General features: G+C 41.1%; 1 protein-coding gene across 1 annotated transcript in view; it reads left to right on the forward strand.

Moving 5' to 3' along the window:
* The window catches only part of yjefn3 (YjeF N-terminal domain containing 3), a 52,629-nt gene that overhangs the window by 24,357 nt on the left and 4,976 nt on the right, over positions 1–23,296 (forward strand). The window contains exons 2-3 of the mRNA XM_055014085.1: positions 14,221–14,329; positions 21,715–21,825. Of these exons, the coding sequence (XP_054870060.1) occupies positions 14,221–14,329; positions 21,715–21,825 (220 nt within the window). The remainder of the gene's footprint in view (positions 1–14,220; positions 14,330–21,714; positions 21,826–23,296) is intronic.

The raw sequence follows: 23,296 nt of genomic DNA on the forward strand, positions 1-23,296 counted from the left end.
TGCCTCAACAAAAGGTGAAATCACTTGAGACAGTTTATCAGAATTTGCTCAGTTTGTCAATGTAAGACCAGTAAAACCAGTAAAAGGCTTCATACTGTTTCCACATATGCATTTATGTTCCCCAAACCCTCTAAAACACTGGAATTTCCCTTTAACTTATTTACAAAAGGGTTTAAAGATCTCCAGATGCAGAAAAGCTTAAACTGCAAGGGAAAATGAATTCTTTCTATTAATCAAATCACTCCCAGCTCCCTCCTATGCAGCTACTGATAAGAATTAAACCCATGTGCAAATTACTAAGACACTGAAAGTGCTTCCATTTTGGGGAAGAAGTGACAATAAATTCCTTTTGACATTCTTCTCTGGAGACGCTGATGCTGGATCAGGATACTGTATGTTAGAAGTCACTGATTTGACTTCACTTTTGGCCACACAGCATATTTTTACATTTTATTACTGTAAATGTCACTTCTTTTGATGTGACAGGATTGACAGGATTACATATGTTTATATTACTATATAATGCCTCTGTGTCTCACCAGTCGAATTATCTGTTGTGTACCTGCAGTAATATGTCTGTAAACACACATGCATGTATGATTTTCATGTGTAATTCCACCTCTTCTTTTTTTCCATCCCTTCCTCCTCCACATTTGTCATCCTGAGATATTTCCTCCCACTCTGTTCCACTGTGTCCTGCAGCTAACCAATTGTGACATCTGGAGCTAAACGGGTGTAAAAGCTGTAGACAGAAGCCCGATGGGATTAGAGACTGACCGGAAATACAGCAAACGGCACATTTTTCCTTTTTTTTTTTAGGCGCTTTCAATGCTCATATCAACATTAGCCCCACAGTGATAAATCAGTGACGCTGATTAAACACTGTCTCGAGCTGTCACAGTGAGGCATTGTGCTCTCAGTTTGCAGCCTGGAGGAAGGTATTTATTTAGCCACGTAGAGCAGAGGAAAGCTGTAGGAAGACTGTCCCCTTCTTGGCAGGGTTTTATTAGTCTGACTTGCTCCGTTTTATCTCAGCGCTGTTGTTGGCGGCTATTCTAATTATGCTGTATCACTTTCTCCTCCTCTGTTCTCCCTGTCTGCTGCCTCTCCAACATCCTCATCCACTCTCCCTGCCTTAACAGTTTAAACCTTTCCCTTTCTCATTATTTTCTGCTTTTATTACAGTCCCACTGAATTATGAAGTTTTTCCTGATATCAGTCCTACTGAAGTCCACTGTAATATAAAAATCCAAGACCCATTGTCCCGCTATTATTGTGAATGCCCAGTTATGGCTATGAAAATGCATTTTTTTTTGCGAATAACCATGATGGTTCATGGCTTTTTGTGTTCATTATTTTAGCATGCTAGCATTTGTTGAATGAAATGTAAAGAGAAATAAGGAATGTTGGGTAGGTTTTTATACACCAGTGGAGGTGCTGTGTGTGGGATTGTGTCTTTATCAAAGATGTGGTGTTCTGGACTGAGCTTGAGGCTGCTCCGTACAGGTAGCTTTGTCGGGAAGGAAAAAGGAGGCAATTAGTGCCATTAGTAGTAGAGCTAGTGGTGACAACGGCTCCTATGCAGAAAAGAAATTGCTTTAACATGCACTAGCAGTTTTTGCCACGTGGGGCAGTAGAAACAAGCTGTTTTAAACCCTTGACTCCGACAGTGGGAGGTGTGGGGGTTCTGTTAAGCCTGGGTTTTGCTTTCTGCATGAATGTGATGCATGGAAATTAGACACTCGGAATCTGCACGAGAGAATGCGTGTAGGTTTTATACTTATCTGCTCCCAAACTGCAGGGTGCAGTGTATCATAAACACACGTCTACAATGGTACTAAACTAGCTGCCTACTGCAATCAAAAATGATACCATGAGAATACTGAGAGTGGCCAGAGTGGTTAAATTTTAGGCCATATAATCAAAATCATGACCAAAAAGATGATTAAATGTTCTTTAAAGCTGAGAGAAGTTGAGTGATGTCTTACTGAAGCCATCTCTTTCAATCTATTGTTACCAACAACAGAAGAACTCTCAGTTGTTAAAATCAGAAACAGCTGCTGAAATGACCTGGTATTTGTCTCAGATGATCAAACAAGACCATTAATGTGAATGTAACCAAAAATCACTGAAGGTCGAATCCCCCACACCACATCTAGACATGGGCGCAGAATGTCGCCACGCTGTTTATGTGGAAAATGTATTTGGAAGTGTTGTGAATGTTACAATGGACTTTGGTGTATTATGGCTCATGCTACTACTCTGAAAATGGCATACTGAATGTTTTTTTTCTTTTTATCATGCTTGTTGCATGATTGTGGTTGCTATGGCACCAGGGCTGTGCATAAAGGGGTGCACAAGGGAGAAAATGAGGTCACCTTTTTCTTGTACAAAACAAACCATTTTCGGCAATACACACAAACATTATTGTGTTTTGTTTTTTTTGGGGGGCGGGTACAAAAGAAATCTCCAAATTTTATCTGTTGATGTGTGTGAACGCAGTCCAGTTTAATCTGTGTGGATTAGCTCACAGCTGCGTAGCAGACATGCATATTCATATATATAACTCCAGCCAAGCTGTTCCCCCTAAAGCTCAGGGCCACTGATACATTGTTGTTATTACACTTCAGGTCACTTATTTACACAGACAGGTCATCAATCTGGCGTGTCCTGGCCAGAGGCATTATAAATTACGTTAGCCATTCTGCTCCTCTTCCTGTACCTGGGGGACAAAACTCTGCCACAGAAGAATGAGATGCGACAACACAGTCATCATAATTCATGGTGCTGATACCCCAGGGCCTCAAACTGAGGTAACTGGGTTTAAAGTGGAGGCAGAGGTCATATGTGAATCTTCTGGATAAATAGAATGGATGTTTAAAGACCACTGAGGGGTACAGGATGATGTAACCTGTGGGCATGTGGGTGTGCTGCCGATTATGTATGTCTCGTGTACTTTATTGTGCTTCGGTGCATTTGTGTGACCCGTGCGTGTGCATGTGTGGGGGTGGGTGCTCATCCATCTCCACAACAGCCCTTCTACTTTTGCGATCACATCACATCTAAAAATGAGGGATAAGTAGACCTGAATCATAGTTTGGCCATCATGGACATTTTTAGCTCACACGCTCACAGGAAATATACAGATACACAAAGTGAAATGAGCTTGTCAACACCTGTGGCTTTAGGTAAATATGATCCATGCCCCTCTTTTATGTGCACAGCTGCTGGAGGATAAATCGAGAACAAAATGCAGGAGCCACTGATTGCGATTATCTAAAGAATGTCTGCCTCACCATGCCGGATATGAGGACGGCGAGCAGACAGCTAAACTGATTAAGCCTGATTTAAAAGAATGACGCTACAGGAGACAGTCGTATGGATGAGATTTTGCGCCACTCACACGCACACAATACATACAGCGGTCCGAAATGATTGCCCAAGGAGACTTGAAACAAAGTGAATTATGCCATCCTGATTTGATAAGAATTGAGCAGCATGAAGGGGCTCATGCTGGGCAGTTTGAATGGGACCATATGGAGGCGCAGGGCCAGCTCATATCTGCCAGCTGAGGCTGTTTATGAGACGCTCGGCCTGATAACAGCACCTGATCCTCTTGTCCATCCAGTTATGCAGACGAAAACATTATAATACGTATCTTCAAGCAAACTACGGATGTGAGTTTGAATGCATCTGACAGCACCGTGTAATGAGTCATGCCCGCTTGTGTTTTTTGGCTAGCTGTGATGTGATGAGACACATTATTCCGTTTTTGTGGTAACTTCAGATAGAACATGTTTATGCTGCACATCCAGCCTCCATAATCATCTAAAATACATACGCTGTGTGCACACAGCCTGGAAAGATGCGAACATACCCCCTGACACACCTATATAGGCATCGCTCTTGTTTTGTTTTTGTCATGCCAGTGTTTGCATTTCTTGTCAGACAATCCACTCGTTCATAATTCTCTGCAAGATCTATCATCTATATTACATCTTAACTTCAGGCAGTTTGAATCTAAATCATGCTGCATTTCTCTATGACTCTCCCTCTTGCCCCTTTCCCCCTTTTACATCGTGCTGCAGGACTTCCTGGAGGCCGACTGCAGGAGGTGTGACTGATGATGAAAGGTGTCCTGAGATGACAACCATTAAATTAGATGCACACAGACAGACATAACACCTGGGAAAGCCCACTGATAATCTCATTGTGATCTCAATGTGATAAACTCTGTACATCACATTTACAAAGAGCTTTTTAAATAGGATTATTTAACCTTGCACATTCTCAGGTGATTCATTTGCACATTCCTGCACACTGTAAACAATTCTATTACTTTTTTTTAAACTTTAGTAATTCCTAGAATTTACTACAGTTGTTTCTTTTGTCTGATTTGCAACACTTAGATTAAAAAACTCTTTTCATCCCCTTTTTTCAGATAAATTTTGTTAGCATTAATGCACCAAATCACCAAGTAAAATTCCTTGTATGATGAAAACCTACTTTGCAAAAAAAATGATTTTGATTTGGTCATCCTTGAAGTCCTTTGTGCATTCACTGAATTTGGAAAAACAGTTTTTGTGCAGCATGCACCTGGAACATTTCACAACAAACAATAATCCTTAACACAACTGAACTGCACTTGTATGTGAGTTGAAAACCATCATTACAAATGAGTCTGCTCTTGTGTTTTTAGTTGTGTTCTGTTGTTTATCTCATAAATTACTGCCCTACTTCTTCTGTTTTGATTGTGCTCTTGACTTCACTGAAATGAGGCCATGCCTTCAGTGATTCATTGATATTTAAATAACTGCCACAACATTAAAACCACCTGAATAATATTGTGTAGATCAGCCTCATGCTATCAAAACGGCTCTGACTCTGTGGAACCTCTGGGGTTGTCCTGTGGTGTTTGATACTGAGACTTTGGCAGCAGATCCTTTGGGTCCTGTGGCTTGCAGGATGGGACTTTGCTGTATCGGGCCAGTTCTGATGCATCCTATGGACATTTGATTCAATTTGAGTTCTTTGTTGTGTTTCTTGATATAAATGAGCAGCTTTCCTGGTGTGGCAGAGCACATCCACATCCTGCAGTGTATACGTCAAAATAACATCCATACCAATAAAAGAACCCAATGTTTCCTAGCAGAACATTGCATTGTAATGAGATGAACAATGCCATTCACTTCACCTGTCAGTGGTTTAAATGTTGTGACAGGTCGGCGTTAAGTCACTTACTGCAGTCTTGCATTCCTCAGTTTAAAAAAAAACGATGAAACACCATAGATTATATCAGCCTTCTTCTGTGTGACCTCTCAGTCTTTTCTCTCTCCTTGGCTCTTGTTCTCACCTTTCCATCTTCCATCATTCTGGCTCAGTGAAGTGCGAACCTTCATCAGAGCAGCAGGGACAGAGAGAGATGGAGGGTGGTGGCATGGGAGGAGCAGAGTGACAGACGAAGACAATGCAGAAAAAGAACATGGAAAGAGCTAAAGTGAGGCGACTGATAAGGTGAGATCGACAAAGTTGGAGATCAAAAGACAGAATAGTGGAGGGAAGGTACTGGTGAGGTGGGTGATGGAAAGAAGCAGGAAAGAGCAGAGTGGAGAAAATTCCAAGATAGACCGACAGATGGATACTTTTTTGTTCTGAAAGGAAATTTAAGGTCTTGTGTTGCACTTTTGTAGCACAAAATGTGATGCGGGTGGTTGCGACAGATTAGTTTTTTTGCTCTACATTTAAAAAGTGCGTTCGTTTTTCATACCATTCACACCGAATGAGGAGCATGTATTAACACAATTGACAGACAGATAATTGCACAAGGAAAATAAAGGAAAATGAATGAAAAAAAACCTCCATACAATTCATCCACCCACACGGTTCCACAGACCCCTCTTTCTGCTGCTTTGCAATTCATAGAAACTTGGCAGTTTTGCATAAATCAACAGTCAGTCTATTTTTCAGATACATTTTTATGATTTAACTACCTACATTAGACACTGTACCCACATATTCATGCAATTTCAGTTGGATTTTTATCCACACTAAAAGCATGCTCGAGGTATGGCAGTGTCTGCTGGTTATCTGAACCCACTATTTGTTCCAGACTGAAATATTTTAGACTATTAGATGATAACGATTAATATTTTGCATAGACCTTCGTGTCCCCCAGAGAACAAAATGCTAGCGATTGCCTAGTGCTTCTAGCCCTTATCTTCACAAGTCTGTAATGGATTTTCATGCAATATCTCTCAGACTTTTATAGCTGTCAGAAGATAGATTCTAATGATGCTGAGGATCCCAAGTGTTTTGTTGTTGTGGCACCAGCAGGTCAAAGTTTAAACTCTCAAAGTCTACTGATACCATTTTGTGCCGACATTTGTGCACTCTTGGAGATGTATTTTACAGACGTTGGTGATGCCCAGACTTCTTTTCTAGCACTCCCACCAGGCTGACATTTGTGCTTTTGGATGAAATGTGTCAGCTGCTGAATGGATTGCAATGAAATTTACTGCACACTCAAGTCCTCTTAGCATAAATTGTAATATCCTCAATGATCCCTGAATTTTAATGCAGCACCAGTGATCAGATCTAAACTCTAATTTGTCCATAATGTACAACAAAATGTCTGCAAAACTGATCACATTCCCATCAGTCTCAGCTGCACATTATTGCAAGTAAGCTAAATATTGGCATTATTCTAACATGCTAAGCTAAGATGGTGAACATACATGGTAGCAAAAGTGATGTGGTGATTCAATAAATGTGAATGTATATGTACAATTTTGTATATCTTAGTTGTACAATACGTTCAGTGCAGATTTTCACAGTGCGGTTTGTTAATAATCAGCGTCTCCACTACATCAGTTTCCTTGTTTTTCCACAGATGTTGCCTTTTATCGGCTGCTGTACATGACAATGGGTACTTACTAGAAACACAATTGTGGGAAGCAGAAAAGCTTTGTTCAGGCTGAATCATCACCATGTTCTATTAAATGTGATAGACAAGCAACAAAAAATGCTAATTTATACGGAAATGTCACAGATTAGTGCCGTAAAGAGACAGAAACATGCATAAGAGTGATTAATTTCTGATCAGCATGTTCTTTCATGTGATGCTTTATTTGTATTTAAAAGGCTTTATTTATCATTAGCATCCGGTGAGTAGTAGATGGAGCAGGAGGGTGGACAGATAATGAGTGAGGGGACAGTTAGAGAAGAGAGCTGTGGAACTAATGAACTGTGTGCTTTTACTCTTTCTGTCCTCTCCAGAGCAGGAGTCTGACTAATTATTAGCCACTCCTTAATAGACCAGAGCTGTTCAGAGCCCTTCTACTGGTGGATAAGGTTTAGTTAATTACACAACAGTAAATTTGGTGCAGGTCGCAGTGGGACTCAACAATCACTTTTATGAGGCAGCAGTGGTGCTCAGGAGTGAAACATCGTGTTGAACTTTCAGCAACACCGAGAAAAACAAGTCTTAGGTACCAGATAACCTGATGTCGATAGTTTTAAAGGCAAAAAATACAAAGAAAGACAGAAAGAAAGCATTGTTTGTGGTGTGCTATGTTTGCATTATTGTACGTAAGTTTGGATTGTAAATCCATCCATCCATCCATCTTCTTTCACTTATCCCGGGCTGGGTCGCGGCGACAGCAGACGAAGCATGTCATTCCAGATGTCCCTCCCCCCTGCAATGCTTACCAGCACTTCCAGGGGGATCCCGAGGCGTTCCCAGGCCAGACGAGATACATAATCCCTTCAGCGAGTTCTGGGTCTGCCCCAGGGACTCCTCTCAGGTGAACGTGTTCAGAAAACCTCCAAAGGAAGTCTCCCTGGAGGATCTGAATCAGATGTTCAAACCACCTCAACTGGTTCCTTTAGAAGTGAAGGATCAGTGGCTCTACTCCGAGCTCCCTCCAGATGTCTGAGCTTCTCACCTTATCTCTAAGGCTGAGCCCAGCCACCCTGCGGAGAAGTTAATTTTGGTCGCTTGTATCCGCGATCTTGTTCTTTCGATCACTACCCAGAGCTCATGACAATAGGTGAGGGTTGGAATGTTGATGGATGGTAAATTGAGAGCTTCGCTTTGCAACTCAGCTCCCTCTTGACCACAACGGTTTGGTACAACCCCTGAATTACTGCTGACGGCGCACCAAGCCGCCTGTCCATCTTTCACTCTATTTTCCCATCACTCGTGAACAAGATACCAAGATACTTGAACTCTTTCGCTTGGGGAAGCAACTCCCCCCCCCAACCCAGAGGGAGCAATCCACAGGTTTCCGGCAGAGGACCATGGCCGTGGACTTGGAGGTGCTGATCCACATCCCCGCCGCTTCACATTTGGCTGCAAACTGCTCCAGTGCTGCTGAAGGTCACGGTTTGAGGAAGCCAACAGAACCACATCATCTACAAAAAGCAGAGACACAATCCTGAGGTCGCCAAACCGGACACCCTCCTCACCCCGGCTGCGCTTTGAGATCCCGTCCATGAAGACCACAAACAGGATCAGAGACAAGGGACAGCCTTGGTGGAGTCCAACACCCAGTGGAAACATGTCTGACTTTGTGCCGAGTATGCAGACACAGCTCTCACTTTGGTTGTTTGGATTGTAAATATGGATTTGAAAAACTGAGGATTCCGTTCTGTTAGAAATTGGAATAATTTGTGAAAACATACCTCAACAGTTGCTGATAAATATACTAAATGATTTTAAATGCCTTTGAGGAAACTAGTGCAAGTGTTTGTCTTTAGATATTCATTATAATATTACTTATAAAGGAGTCAATTCAGTTTGTTAACTCTGCAGTCTAACTGCTCTTTGAGATATTCCTTTACAGATGACAAACCTAAGATGGCAGAAATATATTTAGAAGCTAATGCACAGCAAAACAATGGAATAACAAAATATTTGGTAGTTAGTTATGATAGTAAAACATAAATAATAGGTAGTACAATTAATAAAATAACAGTGAAAATGTAATTTGGAAATATTACACAAAATATATTAATTAGATTAAACAGTTGAATGTCAACACAATAAAATAAAATAGAAGCTGCTAACAACAGTGTGTTAATCTGGCAATAGTGGCAAAGCTCAGTCTTGTCTTTCAAAAATGTTTCTATAACTAAACTGCATTTTAAATTACTTTCTGAAAGAAATGTATTTTATCTGGTGAGGTGACAAAATGACGCTTCCATTTTCCAAAAACTACAAATTCCATGTTACAGGGGTGGTGGTGGCTTAAATTCAACATTGAATTTCAACCAGCAGACTGGGGCTTGTGTCCTGCATGAAACTTTAATTTTATACTTAAGTTTGTTCACTAAAACTACATAGTTAGGTTTTGGGAAGTATTAAAATATGACCATTTCACGGCATAACTGAATGATTGGCTGCAAAGAAACCGACACTTGGAAAGTAATAAAAGAAATGGCTAAGATAGTTTGTTTAGAAATGTATTTGTTATGTCTTTGTTTAGAAATGCATTTGTTATGTCTTTCACAAATTTAAGTCAGCAGAAGATGCAACATAGCTGTTGCATACATTTGGTCATGAACCAAAAAAATGTACATATTTTTGACCAACCTTTGCCCATAACCAAAAAAATCTCAGGTGGTACAAAGGAAAAATGGATTTTTAAAGTCTTTAGGGTACATGAATTGTAAAATATGATGCCAACTAAATTTATAGATGAGATAGATTGAATCTTTTAGTTTGGATCAAGTGGCCTAGAGATATGTAGTCAGCCAGCTGCAGTGTTAGTGTGGTTTAAAGCTGCAGTAGGCAACATCTGGAAAAGTCAATAAAAACAAAAACACCAGAATTTGAAAATACTGTAATATTCTGCTGGTGTGAAATAATCACACTTCCAGTGGCTTGGCTTTCACGTTTATTCACTGAAGCACAGTTACAGAATGGGCTACTGTTCTGGCCATAACCCACACCAGCTCAACGTTACCAGCCTCAGTTCCAACCGAAAAGAGGCAGAACACACACATTAACTTCCCTAAACTTGCCTAAAAGTCCCTTGTGACCAACAGCTGCCAGTCAGCATGCACTCTGTCTTAAAGGCACAGAACATGAATATCTCAGAACGTTACACTCCATAGCCTCCTCCAGCAGCTCTTCCATCTCCCCTCATCCTCCCACCAGAGGAACATGTGTGTCAACACGCAAAATTAATAAAGCTAAAGGTCAGCATTGATTTGTGGCTTTGGCTATGATTCAAACTCCTTTCTTCCAAATGAAAATCCTCTGTCTTACCTGGTGTAGCACCTCATCCTGTTCTCCAGGCTTTGTTGCAGTGATACCATCTCATCTGCTCTGGGTTAAGAGCTTTGTGATTTGCTAAAATCTCTCATTAAAAGGCTACATTATCGAAAATCTGAAAACAACGCCGAGCATGGGTCCAGAATAACAGTGTATGATGGTTGAATTGTAATATGCTGACAGGTTAGTCTGAAATGTTTGGTCATTGTTGCCAAATAAAACACTGCCTACTCCAGCTTTAAAACAAAGTTATTTTCAGTAAAATTTCCAATGTTATCATCAGTAGACACTAGTAGAATAAGAAAGCTGGTAGCAATGTGAGATTTCTTCTTAAAACACTGAATATACAACATGTCAACTGTAGTGTTTCTTCAAAAAGAAAACAGACATTCTTTTTCTGTGTCTCACTTGTTTCACAGCCTGCCACTTTCAAAGCCATTCTCCTTATCTCACCAGCAGATCAGGTGGAAATTAGGCAAAAGAGGGAGGAGGTGGTGAAATGTGGCTATTTCAGGCTTCCAGTGTTCAAAAAATGGAAGCTCTTCTGGTTTTCAGCAGATTATTCATCTCTTATATGATACTGAGCTGCTTCACAGCTGAAGACTGCACACAGAAACATATTGTTTATTAGTCTTTCATTGGCTGGTATTAGGGGATAGAATTAGCATTCTTGTATGCTGCTTTGAGTTCTGTCATTGTATCTGTCATGGCACTGCTGAATTGGATTGCATTATATTTAAAAGGCTTTGTTCCTATATTCACGCTGTACATTGCAGTATTCTCTGTATATGAGTCATTACATAAAGCAACACACTGTGCAGCAACACTGAGAACTGACGATTGCTTTTTTTTATACCTTGATTGCCACATTTTCATCAACATGCTATAATTTATTCGTGCTAAAACTTTAATGTCTTTATGACCCCCAACTTCTCCATTATTATTGCAATTCTTTTTTATCTTTTACCGCATATGCTGCTGCCACTTGCTGCTGCACTGTCCCAATTTCCCCACAGGGACCATTAAAGTTTAATTTTACCTTATCTCATGTGTAAGGTAAACAGACTCATTAAGCAGGTTGTGATCATAGTTGAGCAGTGCTGCACTGAAGGTGACACGCCACAGGAGCACATCACACTCAGCATGGGGAAATCAACTTTCCCTCTAGAGAGAGGCTGCATGACTGCGGCTACAGGTGCAACAGAAGCTCTATTACTAATAAGACTGTTTTTTTCCCCTGCAGCTACACTGTACATGCAGCACGAACACGTCAGAACTGACTTATATTTGCATACCTGCTTTACTGAAGAAGCAATTTGATGGTGATTTTTTTTCAAAATGGAAAATCACTGATTACGTGAAGATTTCTAATGCACTTCAGTGGCTTCTGGTGGATAAATGCATGATTAAGAATAATAATAAGCGTGATCAAAGCTGCAGTCCGTGGCATGAAGCAGCCATCTGTCCGTAGTCCGTCTGTCCTGCGTGGTAGAGCCTCCTGGCTAAAACCAGCTGTTGAGCTGCACACCCACAGCACTTTGCTCTGTCAGTGCTGTTAAGGATCAATAGTAATTGCCTGTTCAGCAGCAGCAGCAGCAGCACTGTTACTGCGATCGTATCAGTCCTAAGCTGAGACTTCCCCACCCATGGAGAGCAGTGCCTTTTTTTTCTTTACTCAAATTGGATTACTCCCTGCTTTCTGTTTGTGAGATAAAGCGGCTGAATTAGCCCATCCTCATGCAGAATCAATTCAGCTTAATAAAACTGTGAGACGTTGTGGTCCTGTCAGGTACAGCAAAAACACAGAGCGAACCCTGTGGACTGAGGTGAACTTTCTAAAGATCAGCTTGTCACAGTGACTCAGGAAACATCCCTGAGGTGAGCCGTGGGTGACAGCTGCTGCCGCTCCACTGGCACAGGTAAATGCCAGAAGCCCCACTCGGATACACTCCCTTGCTGACACACAAGTGCCCACGTACACACTAAGACACACACATCGACACGCACATGCACTGCTGTGTCTTATAAGAACCTAAAAGTCACACAGGCGGGCTTAGCATTAGTCACCGATTTGTACACCTTGTTCTCTTTACAGATACACGACACTGACGTAAACACACATAATAATACACACATCTGCTGCAAGGACACAGAATAACCCAGAGGTTCAGATGCAGTCCTTCACTGTAATTGTTCTCCATAAACAGAACAGTAATAGAAGCTGCATCCGGCTTTCCTGTCAAATGGGTTGAAATGAATGATGTAACACAAAGAAATACACACACACACATAGAGTTTGCTTTCATATGCACAAAGAGTTCTTGATCTCCTTCGAGAGGTAAAGATGTGAAGATGAGTGGAGCTACCCTGTTGAGTCAGTGCTGATTAGAGGCGCATCCTCGATTTATTTTTGCATCGACCCACATCTCATTTGCGCTTGTTCATTTTCAGTAGTCATAATGTGATGAATCGCTTTTAATAACCAACATCTGCCCTCTTTTAATAACATTTTAATCCACATCAAGCTGCTTCTGCTGTGAAGTTGTCTCTCATGTCTCTTGAAATTCCAAACATTTTGAAAAAACAAAGACCTCCGACTGAAATGTTTCATCACCCTAGGTCTTTTTTTCTGAGCTGCACTTCTGTGAAGGACCACCAGGTGTCGATAGAGTAATAGGGATGTATCCTAGTTTGCAGAGTGAGATCACAAACGTACATCTAACTTCAATGATTTTGCTTGGATTTTTCATGGTCTTCACACTCAGGAGACACTTTTTTCAGGCATGAACACACATAAACCAGTTTCTCTTTCCTTGTGGGGGTCATTCATTGCTATGATGCCTTATCCAGCCCTTTACTCAACCCTCAACCATCGTAGCTGAATGCCTAATCTCATCCACAACCTGAATCTTAACCCTAAAACCAAGTCTTAACCCCTCAAAAAGTAGTCACTACCCACTAATTTTTTGCAGCCACAGTGACACAAGTGCCTTTAGGTTGGTGTGCAGTCAGGTTAAAGTCCCTGCTGAGATATACAAACATGAAACACACCCACACACTAACACCTCCATGCTATAAGCAGCACCAGCAGGCTCCAATACAGCAGCCTTATGTCATTCTGTCACCATGCAGCCAGAGGAAGCAAAGTAGCAATCAGCTCAGAAAGAACATGTGGGAACATTACTTCATGAATATATCAACAAATACATCAACGTGAGGGTCAGTCACACCTGCACAGGCACAAAACTGGCACGTGCAGGCAACTGTAAAGGCCAGTTAATCGATCACATGTTCCTATTTTGAGATGCATGACAACATTTCCCAGAAGCTGTTAAGGTTTTTATGAGAAAACCTTGACTTGTCGACCTGTAACTACTAAAAACTCAGAGGCCCTTGTTTGTTTCTAAAGGCCAGCAGACAAAGTACATGATGACCATCTGTTGCAAATGTCTTTTTAGTACATTATGCTTTATGTTATTGTGTTTTTATATCACTACTCAATAATTAATCACTTCTGTTATGTTCGACTGAGGATTTTAAATCAGTGAGACAATACTGTAAGGAAACAAAGGGCAACAAAGAGTAACATGCAGAATGCATGGAAGGTGAATTTTCATTAATCCAAGAACTGAGAAAGAACAAAGATTTTTTTATGTAAGTGACCACCTACAGATAAAAGCTGAGCTGACCTTGAAATGAATGAAACACAACAGAACATAACTTGGGACATATTTGATGTCACTATGGCACATGAGGGGAAAATACAATACTCATTTCAATTATATGTGAAGCCTTTCAATTAAGTATGCCTTGATTGAGACCAGTGACAACATGTCACATTTGTTACGCTGCCGTATTTTCTCCCTGAACAGCTTGACCTACTGCTATACTGCATATGTTTTTATTGATGATTAACATGAAACATTTTTTTCCCTGTCTGTCAGTAAAGGGGAGGCTGCAGCTATCGAGACAGAACTCCTGAGAGACTACAGGTTCGGACAGCAGCAGCTGATAGAGATTTGGGGACAAGCATGTGCCCTCGCCATCACTAAGGTCTGTATATCTTCTATCTCCCTGATCTCCTTTGTTAATAGTGTCATTTTTTGCTAATTACTCCTACTTTACTGCAATAATTTAGAAGAACACACCATGAGGCAAACCTCTATTCATCCAGTGGTCTATCCATCTGGTGATCTAAATTTCTGTGGTCATGGGTTAGTCAATTCAGTACGGCTAAGAAAAAAAGCAGTGAAAAATGACACCATTCCAGTATGCTGTTTATGGAAAAAGTTAATTCACAAACAACAAGTGTGCCTCAGAGATATTTATTGTTATAAACCATATGTATGCATATGAGACCCAAAGATCCAATCAAAAGTATTTACCCCCCTGCTTGGAAATGTTTCCCTTTAATTGTTTGTCAACTTTTTTGATAAGAATTTATAAGGGAAAAAAGACTGTTTCATGTCAAAGTAAAAACAGATTTATCCATCTCCTGACTGGTGCTTTTCTATAATGTTTTTACAGAGTTGCTTTGAGTGTTCTTTTGTAAAGTAATGAATATGGCACAAGTCTAAATCTGCATAAAAAAACTGAGTTACCATGCAAGACAGAGATGAGTAAGGTAGGCCACCAAGACACCTATGACACCTCTGAAGGAGTTACAAGTGTCCGTGGCTGAGATGTGAGATTACACATGCAGCTGTTGCCTTTTCTCCACCAGTCAAAGCTCTGTGGTAGAGTGGCAAAGAGAAAGCCACTGTTGAAAAAAAGCTCATATGATATCATGACTAAAGTTCATCTGAAGGCATGAGGGAGACTCTCAGATTAACTGGAAGACGTTTCTTTGGCCTTATGAGACTAAAATGGAGCTTTTTGGCCACCAGCACTACCACTGCACATAATCAAAAACACTCCATTCCCACTGTGAAGCATGGTGGTGGCAGCATGATCATATTGGGAGGCTTCTAAACAGAAGGCCCCAGAACACTTGTAGAGGTAGAAGATAAAATGAAGGCTTCACAGCATAGAGAAATCCCAGAGGACAACCTGAGAGGACTGCCACTTTGGGGAAGATTTGATTTCCAGCAGGATAATCACACGAAGCAACAAGACAGCAAGGTGAATATTTTGAAGTGACCAAGTCAGAGCCCAGATGTCAGTCCAGTAGAGGATTTGTGGACTGAACAGGGCCTTTCAATCACAATCTCTATGCAGTCTGACAAAGCTTCAGCAGTTTCACAAAGAACAACAGAATGCAGTGTCCAGATGTGCAAGGCTGATTTAGACCTAACTACACAGACTCAATGCTGTATTTACTCAATTCTGACTTGAAGGGATTGAATACTTATGCAACCACTTATTTTATGTTTTATACTTTTAATAATTTGACATTAATTTGTAGAAATCTATTTTCCACTGTTCATTGTTGAAAAGCAATAAAAGGGGAAAACATCCAAGGGGTGTGAACAGTTTTAATAGACCCTGTATAAAGTCACACTTCATGTTATAAGAGGGTTTGTGTCTCATACTCCTCCCAACAAAAGGAAAAATGGTGAATGTCACTCTCTGATGGTTTTCTCTATGTGTTTCTCTAATGGGGCACTCCAAGGCCTTCACAGAATTATTTGTGTTGGCCTTCAAGAGACAAGATGAGGCCGGTTTAGGACAAACAAGAGTGGATGAGACACCAGCCTTTACATGAGAAAACATACAGTTAAGATGTGAAATATGCAAAAGAATAACACACTTAATGTCAGCAGTAAAGTACAGTAAAACCTATAAAGGTAAAAGGCTGAATTTCCATCACACTGTTAGTTTTGTTTTTAGTGCATGGAATAGACCCTTCCTTGCATGTGCTTTTATAGGCTTGTTTCTTTGGTCCATTAAAGCAGAGGCACCAAAAACTGAACAGTGGTTACCACTAACCATGTATGTGAGGTTGCTGTGTCTGAATTCAAATGTGTTTTTAGTAGTTCTTGTGCTAGCTGTATTGCATAACTAGCAGTTCAGTCCTATTTTGCATCTGTTATGTGGTTGTTTTGATTATAAAGTGAGTTTTTTTTCTATTACTGCAGTGAAACAAAGCAAAGTTCAACCCTGCAAACATATAACAACGATTTCAAAATGTCAAAGCTTTATTTCTCCAACCTCACAAAAATCTCGTCAGCATTTCCACAAATCCAATCAAAACTTGCTTTGAGGCAGTTCCTAGTCGCCCTCCCACCCCCGAATTTACTTTTATTTTTGCAATTACAGAACTTGTCAGGGAAAAAATCCAATCTAAAACCACAACCTAAAGCTCCAGTCAAATAACATCAGACTGTGGCCTCAACAAGCCCACTCCTAAGCAAATCCATGTAATCGGCCCCAGTGTGTATCACTCAGCAAACTGTTTGCAAAGGGCACAGATTTCACCCCTATTCTCTTCAAATCCTGTCATTTTTAGCTTCAGTGATCACCACGAAACTCAGCGAGTTCCTGACGTGACCGTTGGATTGTACAAGAGGGCGAAAAGTCACAGCTGCTGCTACTTAGACTTTCCTAATTTGCATTAACTTCCGTAAAAAAAAAAAGGCTGATTAATGCGTGGAGGAAATGTTTCGCTTAACTTTCGGTGACATTTGCTAACAAACATTTGAGTGGTTCACCTCAAGGCACAACACCTGAGATCACTCAGTGGCAGCGTTTCTTATAAGCAAACCATCTTGACCCAGAACCACAGCTCTTCTTCTGCAGTTTTCATCATGCTGCGATCTGAACTGTGTCAGGCTTTGTGTGTCAGTGAAGGGCTGTGAGGAACACATGTGGTTCCCTTTGGCCAGACCACTGGCTTGGTTTAACACCACACTGGTTTTCTCAGTGGGCTCTTCAACTGGCTGTGATGAATAAGAGTCTAAGCTACAAGACACATGAAACCCTGCTTTGATTGTCAGGAGGGAAGATGACGAGAAAAAGAGGCACAGGAAAAGAAAAGACAAGCAGAAACACAAATGAGCAGTCGACCCGATAGTAGAAAGAATAATAGCTCCCCTCAGAAAAAATTAAGCAGATCCAGAGACGGGGGACTAAAAAGAAAAGTAAAAGCTGAGACAGGCAGCATCAGTTAGAAGCAGATACTTACTGTTCTGTCCTCAGAGTGTGTGATTAAACCCACCACATCCACTTCCCCTCTATTATCATCAGCCGCCGCTGGCCCCACGCCTGGCCTCCACCACCAGCCCCAGCAGCGTAGCCTTACTAGACAAACATGGCCTGGATGCTGTGGCTCGATGCTGCCCACAGCCGCCAGCAGCACGCTACCGCTTACATGACATCACTGCTATTTAGGGAAAATTACAGTAGAAGGAGATGCAGACAGTCTGATTTCACTGATTTCATTGCTGGCCTACTGTGCTTGGCTTCCAAGTATACCACATAAACAAGCACAGTCACACACACACCTACACCTCTGCTTGCCAGATAGATTATAGGTTTTCTGTAAGTAATCCTTTTACTGTTCCAGCAGCGGCGGCCACAACCACCGTGTCCAGACTGTCTGTGTGTTTCTGTATCAGTCTGAGACTTTTCAACACCTGAGTGGAGACAGGAGACGTTTTTGTTACCACACACCAATAAATTAGTCTGTAGTTTACAAGAGCCCCTGGACTTTAGCTTGGTGTTCTAGTACAACTATCAAAGGAAGTGTTTTTCTCCGTATGTGAATGTATTTGTGTTCCTAGAGCCCTGACAACGTTTTCTCAGGCTCAGTGTGCATTTCTGGTTGATTGGAGGTGAAAGCTCATGTGCCTTTAGCATTTACTTCAAAAAGGTATTCCCACTGAGACATTATTACAATCAAGTCTGACATATTTTCTACAGTAAGAGTGTGTTTGAGTGTGAGGGAGGTTGTAGCAGTGCTCTGGTCTAGACGCTACACTTTTATGATCATTCTTCTAACTGCAGCCTTTTCCTGAAGTTTGCACCTACGTTAATGCTCTAAAAATGTTGGTAATAAAAAGTTACTGATAATTTACAAAATATTTTAAATACACATAAGTGTCAGAAACATTACATCATCAGCTGTCACGGAAAATAAAGCAGCACAAAAGAGTTAAAAAGGAGATCACGAACCTGTTGCACAGATGCAACAAAACCACCTGTCTGCACTTGTAGAAACCTCATGCACACAGAAATATCATAAATATCTCGCACACTGGAAAACATCTGAAGATATTTATTCCCTCATAAAACCTTGTTTTTCTATATCAAATTTGTTGCAGAGGTAGTTTGAACTGCTCAAAACAATGACCTTATTTCAGAATAAAGCGTACCATACACTTGTACCAAGATATTTCACTTGATTTACAATACAAGTGAAGCAATCATCGCTTCTGGCCATAAATCCACGCAAAATACATCAAAAACACTTCAGAAACTGGGTCATACTCACAAGTTGCTTTTAATAAGGATTAAAGTAGCTGTGAAATTCAATATTTATGTGACGATTGCCCTGACAATCGCTCATTTTTTTAAATTAAAAAACAAACCAAAAAATCAGCACAACCAACAACGCTGACACTCGCCAAGACCCCATTAGAAGATGCTCTCTATCTCATCCTTTGCTAATTGCTTTCACTTACTCAGTGATCCATTCGAAGGCGCAATTTCAGAATAAATTACTGTTTTGAATAGATTAGAGTATCGAGTGTCCCTTCTCTCTTGCACAAATGCCTCATAATGTCTTTGAAATCTGCCTGATTCTAACCGGTCTGATCCCTTTACAGCTGCTCACCTTCAGCAGTGTGTGGCTCTAATGGTTCCTCCAGCAGTAACTACTGGCTCGAGTTCTTATCCTCCTGATGATCCTCAACATTTTCAGAGAAGGTCATTAAGCGTTCTCATGTGAATTTGTATATGTCACAGCAGAGAGAAACAAGTCGAAAGGAGACACGAGATGGTGAAACTGCTTTGAGCCACTGGTTGCAGCTAAAGAAGCTGCCATATCAGTATTAATAACGTTGTAGTGAAAGTCTTGCTTCCATTGGCAACAATTGCATTACCTTGTTGTGTTTCCAACCACCTTGACTCTCTTTTTAGCTCTGTTTTGTATTTCACCAGCTCCAAAGAGACAAGTAACTTCATACTGACTTTAAATGCAGCCTGTTAACTTTGTCTGTCTGACAGTTGACATTGAGCACATAGTAAACAGTGGGTTTATCAGACGAGCTTTGCTGAAAATAGCTGCCTGCTGGCAATGGGAAAATGTTGAGAGAAAGCAGAGTTTTGGGCCCAAAAACCAACACAATGATCCAAAACAAACTGAGACATTTTGGGTTTATATGAGAGACGCTGCAGAGGTGGATTGAAATTCTCTGTGGCTTCATCCGACATTACACATAAAAATGTTGATCGGTGCAGCTTTAAGTCCACCGTTTTCCTGCTTCTTTAACTTTTTTCAATTACCTGTTTAGTCTACTAACACCTTCTGTATATGGGTGAGGCTGCAGCATTGGACAGTACATTCAGAGATGTTTAGTCTTCAGCACCTGGTTGCAATAAAAGCTTCACTTAATGCCACAAATATGTGAAGCTCAGGTAAACCTTCAGTCTTATTACTTACAACAATGAAAGCCCTCCTGCTTTATTCTCTTCTAGTCGTCTGTCTAGTCTTCTCCTATCAATCACTACTATTCTTTCTTTCCTAAAATTACCTCCAGCCCTGTGGCCCTCAGTGGCCATAACAGTGTCTCCTCCATCTTGCTGAGCCTGTGTGATAATTCCTCCGCTGAGCTGTTATGATGGAGATAACGGCCGCTGTCTCTTCTCCTGGATTCATCGCTCTTGTTAATGCGCTCTGAGTCTTGTTATATCCAATTATCCAATGCAGGGAACGGCCTGTTTCTCCATATTAACTTTTCTCCTGTAGTGAATGCATTAGCAAAAGTGGAACTAAATGGATTTTATGCACGGTAGAAGAATTTTGGCCTATTTCGAGCTCATCTCCAGCATTTGTTGGACTGAGATTGCCAGTCGATGATTAAAAACCAGCACAAAAAACTTATGATTTCAGTAGCATGCCACTTTATATTACAGCCTGGAAATGAAAGTGTCATTATTTTTGTAATTATGGAGCACCCGTGTAATAACTGTAAATAATTACTGGGTATAATAAAACAGTTACAGATGCCAAAACTCTTGTAATAAAGGGGCAACAGCTTGCAGATTATGGTATAACTACTTTTTGAATTGCAGAATTCTTGTGAAATAATTACAAGCTACAGAGAAAACACAGATATGAAGAGCTTATTCATCATAGGATACAGAATTGCATTTGTGGCCAGACAAAACCAATACTTATTAGAGAGGGTAATTTATATGTATGGGTTTAACAAGCCACCACTTTAAAGTCATTGGGTCAGCCATAACTGCATTCCTGTAGCCTGTAATTATTTCACCAGAGCATCCTCTAAGGTTAAAATAGTTACACGATTCAACCCCCAATATATATAAAGAATGCTACCCTTTAATTTTGTTTGTTTTGTTCTATTAATACATTATAGTGTCTTTTATAGCTGCCTGGTAATTACAAAATGCCTCGACTACAATTTGGGGGATTTGATCTAAAGCGTTACTGGGAACGGGAGTCACAGGCTATTTATGGTCGTAATTAAACTGGGCTAATTGGGCTAACAAGTTGTGTTCTGACACACATTTACTGAGCTCTAATTGGACAGGACGTCTGCATGAACTCAGGTTCTTCTTCGAGTTCATAAAATTCTGTTGTGACCTTTACAGTGTTGACCCATCATTCATATACGGTGTAATAGCGCCCCAACTCCCCCCAACTATCCATATTGTGGCAATGAATTTGGTGCTTTGAGGAATCTGTGGAAAATGAAGCCAGAGGCCTGCGTGGCTTTCAGTAGTTCTTCTGTTTAGGTGTTGGAGATGGAAGATTAGCCATTCAGGATGACAGGTCTGCAGGCGAATACCTGTCTGGTTTAAGAAGGTGGGGGGTGATTTACAAGGGAATGTGAGGCCACTAAACGACACAGATGCCAGCAGCTTGCGACTTGGATGGAAAATGTGTTATAAATACGGAAGCATCCCATGGTGAGGACAGTGGTATTTTTTCCACTGCTGCCAGGGTTATTTTAATAAGATTGGACCTTTTCTCATAGACGGAAGAGACAGCGGAGCCGGTGCCATTTCCACCCTTGTCTGGCATCCGTGGCATGCAGCAGCCAGGCACTCAGAGTATGATGGAGAGGCTGAGGTGCAGATCGGGTGACCAGCACTGAATAAGAAGCCTGAATTGGAGGGATAATACTGAATATCGCTGAAACTCTATCTTCCCCTACCTCTCACCATTGTTCTCTATCAATAACTCCTTCCATTTTCTCATCTGTGCTTGCGTCAGATCTGTTTCTAACTCTATTTTTTGGTCTCTCCACCAGGCCTACCCTCTCAGCTCTCTAGGAAAGAAGCAGCCAACAGTGCTTGTGATCTGTGGTCCGGATCAGAATGGATCCATTGGCCTGGTTTGCGCCCGACACCTGCGCATGTTTGTAAGTAACCTACAGAGTCACGTCAGGCTAAGAGGGAATTCTTACCTTATATGACAACATATCAAATGAGCAGCTATTAAACACAGGCTGGTAATTACTGAGTCATTCAGACGATTCAAAAAAGTCATCTCACAGACGTCAAATTGTGTGATAACTAACAGGGGATCTCCATATACGGGCCCTCAGCGCTTTACAGAATTTCATTTCAGCTCCTGTAAACGGCTCCGAGCAGTTATCCCATTACCATCTCTGCAAGGGCACTCAGACGGTCATGATATCATGCTATTGTTACTCTCGTTAAAGCCGTCTTATGCATTGCCTCTCCCGCCGCGATGTGATGTCATGACCATGATGTCTGCATCTCAGGCCACATACAAACACATTTCAGTGTCTTTTCATTCGGTGCTGCGGTCCTGCGCAAGTCTACAACTTTATTGGAAGGAAAATATTGGATATGTGTTTTTGGGATCTTTGGCTCAGAATGGAATGCATCTATACACTTTACCATATGTGTCTGACGTACTAGATTTACAGCGCATTGATAGTTCTGATTAAAACCATGTTAGACAGAATTTACTGAAGCAGCCCGGTGGCTCTCTGTAGTGTCTCTCTCTCCCACTCTGTCTTTTCCCTCTCAAGGCTAGGAATAAGGTCAGAGGTCAGTTTCGAGGGAGATATATTTCACCCTGGAATTCCAGAAATGAATGAGAAGCTGTTACATAACTTAACCTGAAAATGGGAAAAAATGACGCAGGTGGACACCGATTGTCTCTTCATAATGTATGCGTTGTGTCTGATATTTTGTCCATTTCTCTCTAATATGTTTACCGTCTGCATCAGTATGTTTTTCTCATACTGTGGGAAAAAACGCACTGAAATGTGCTGCATAAATAAAAGTTTTACTATTATTATGTTTAAAGCGACTCCACACTACTCCGATGCCGACTGGGACCGATGCTGGTCTGAGCTTGCTCTAACTTGAGAAACATGAATACTTACTTTGGACGACAAACAGCTTTCTTAGCGTATGTTTTTCACGGTGTGATGTGATCCCTGTCAGCAGGACGACATGGAAGGAGACACGTGAGACACACAGTTTAACAGGCACACACACACATATATATACATATATATATATATTTATACACGCACACGCACACGCACACACACACACACACACACACACACACACACACACACACACACACACACACACACACACACACACACACACACACACACACACACACACACACACACACACACATGCGTGGCCTGAAGCCCCTGATCTGGAGCTGTGGATGTGATTAGACAGAGCATAGAAATGAATGATCAGCTGCAGGCGAACAATTTCCTCCTCAAGTCACTCTGAGATGTTCACAAAAGCAGGTTGTGTGTCGTTCATCTTTGATTATTTCCACCGAGAGGTATGGAGGAGAACACACCAGATGATACAAATATTCCTTGATCA

This window comes from Amphiprion ocellaris, chromosome 2, assembly GCF_022539595.1.
Source record: "Amphiprion ocellaris isolate individual 3 ecotype Okinawa chromosome 2, ASM2253959v1, whole genome shotgun sequence".
NCBI classification, from domain to species: Eukaryota; Metazoa; Chordata; class Actinopteri; family Pomacentridae; genus Amphiprion; species Amphiprion ocellaris.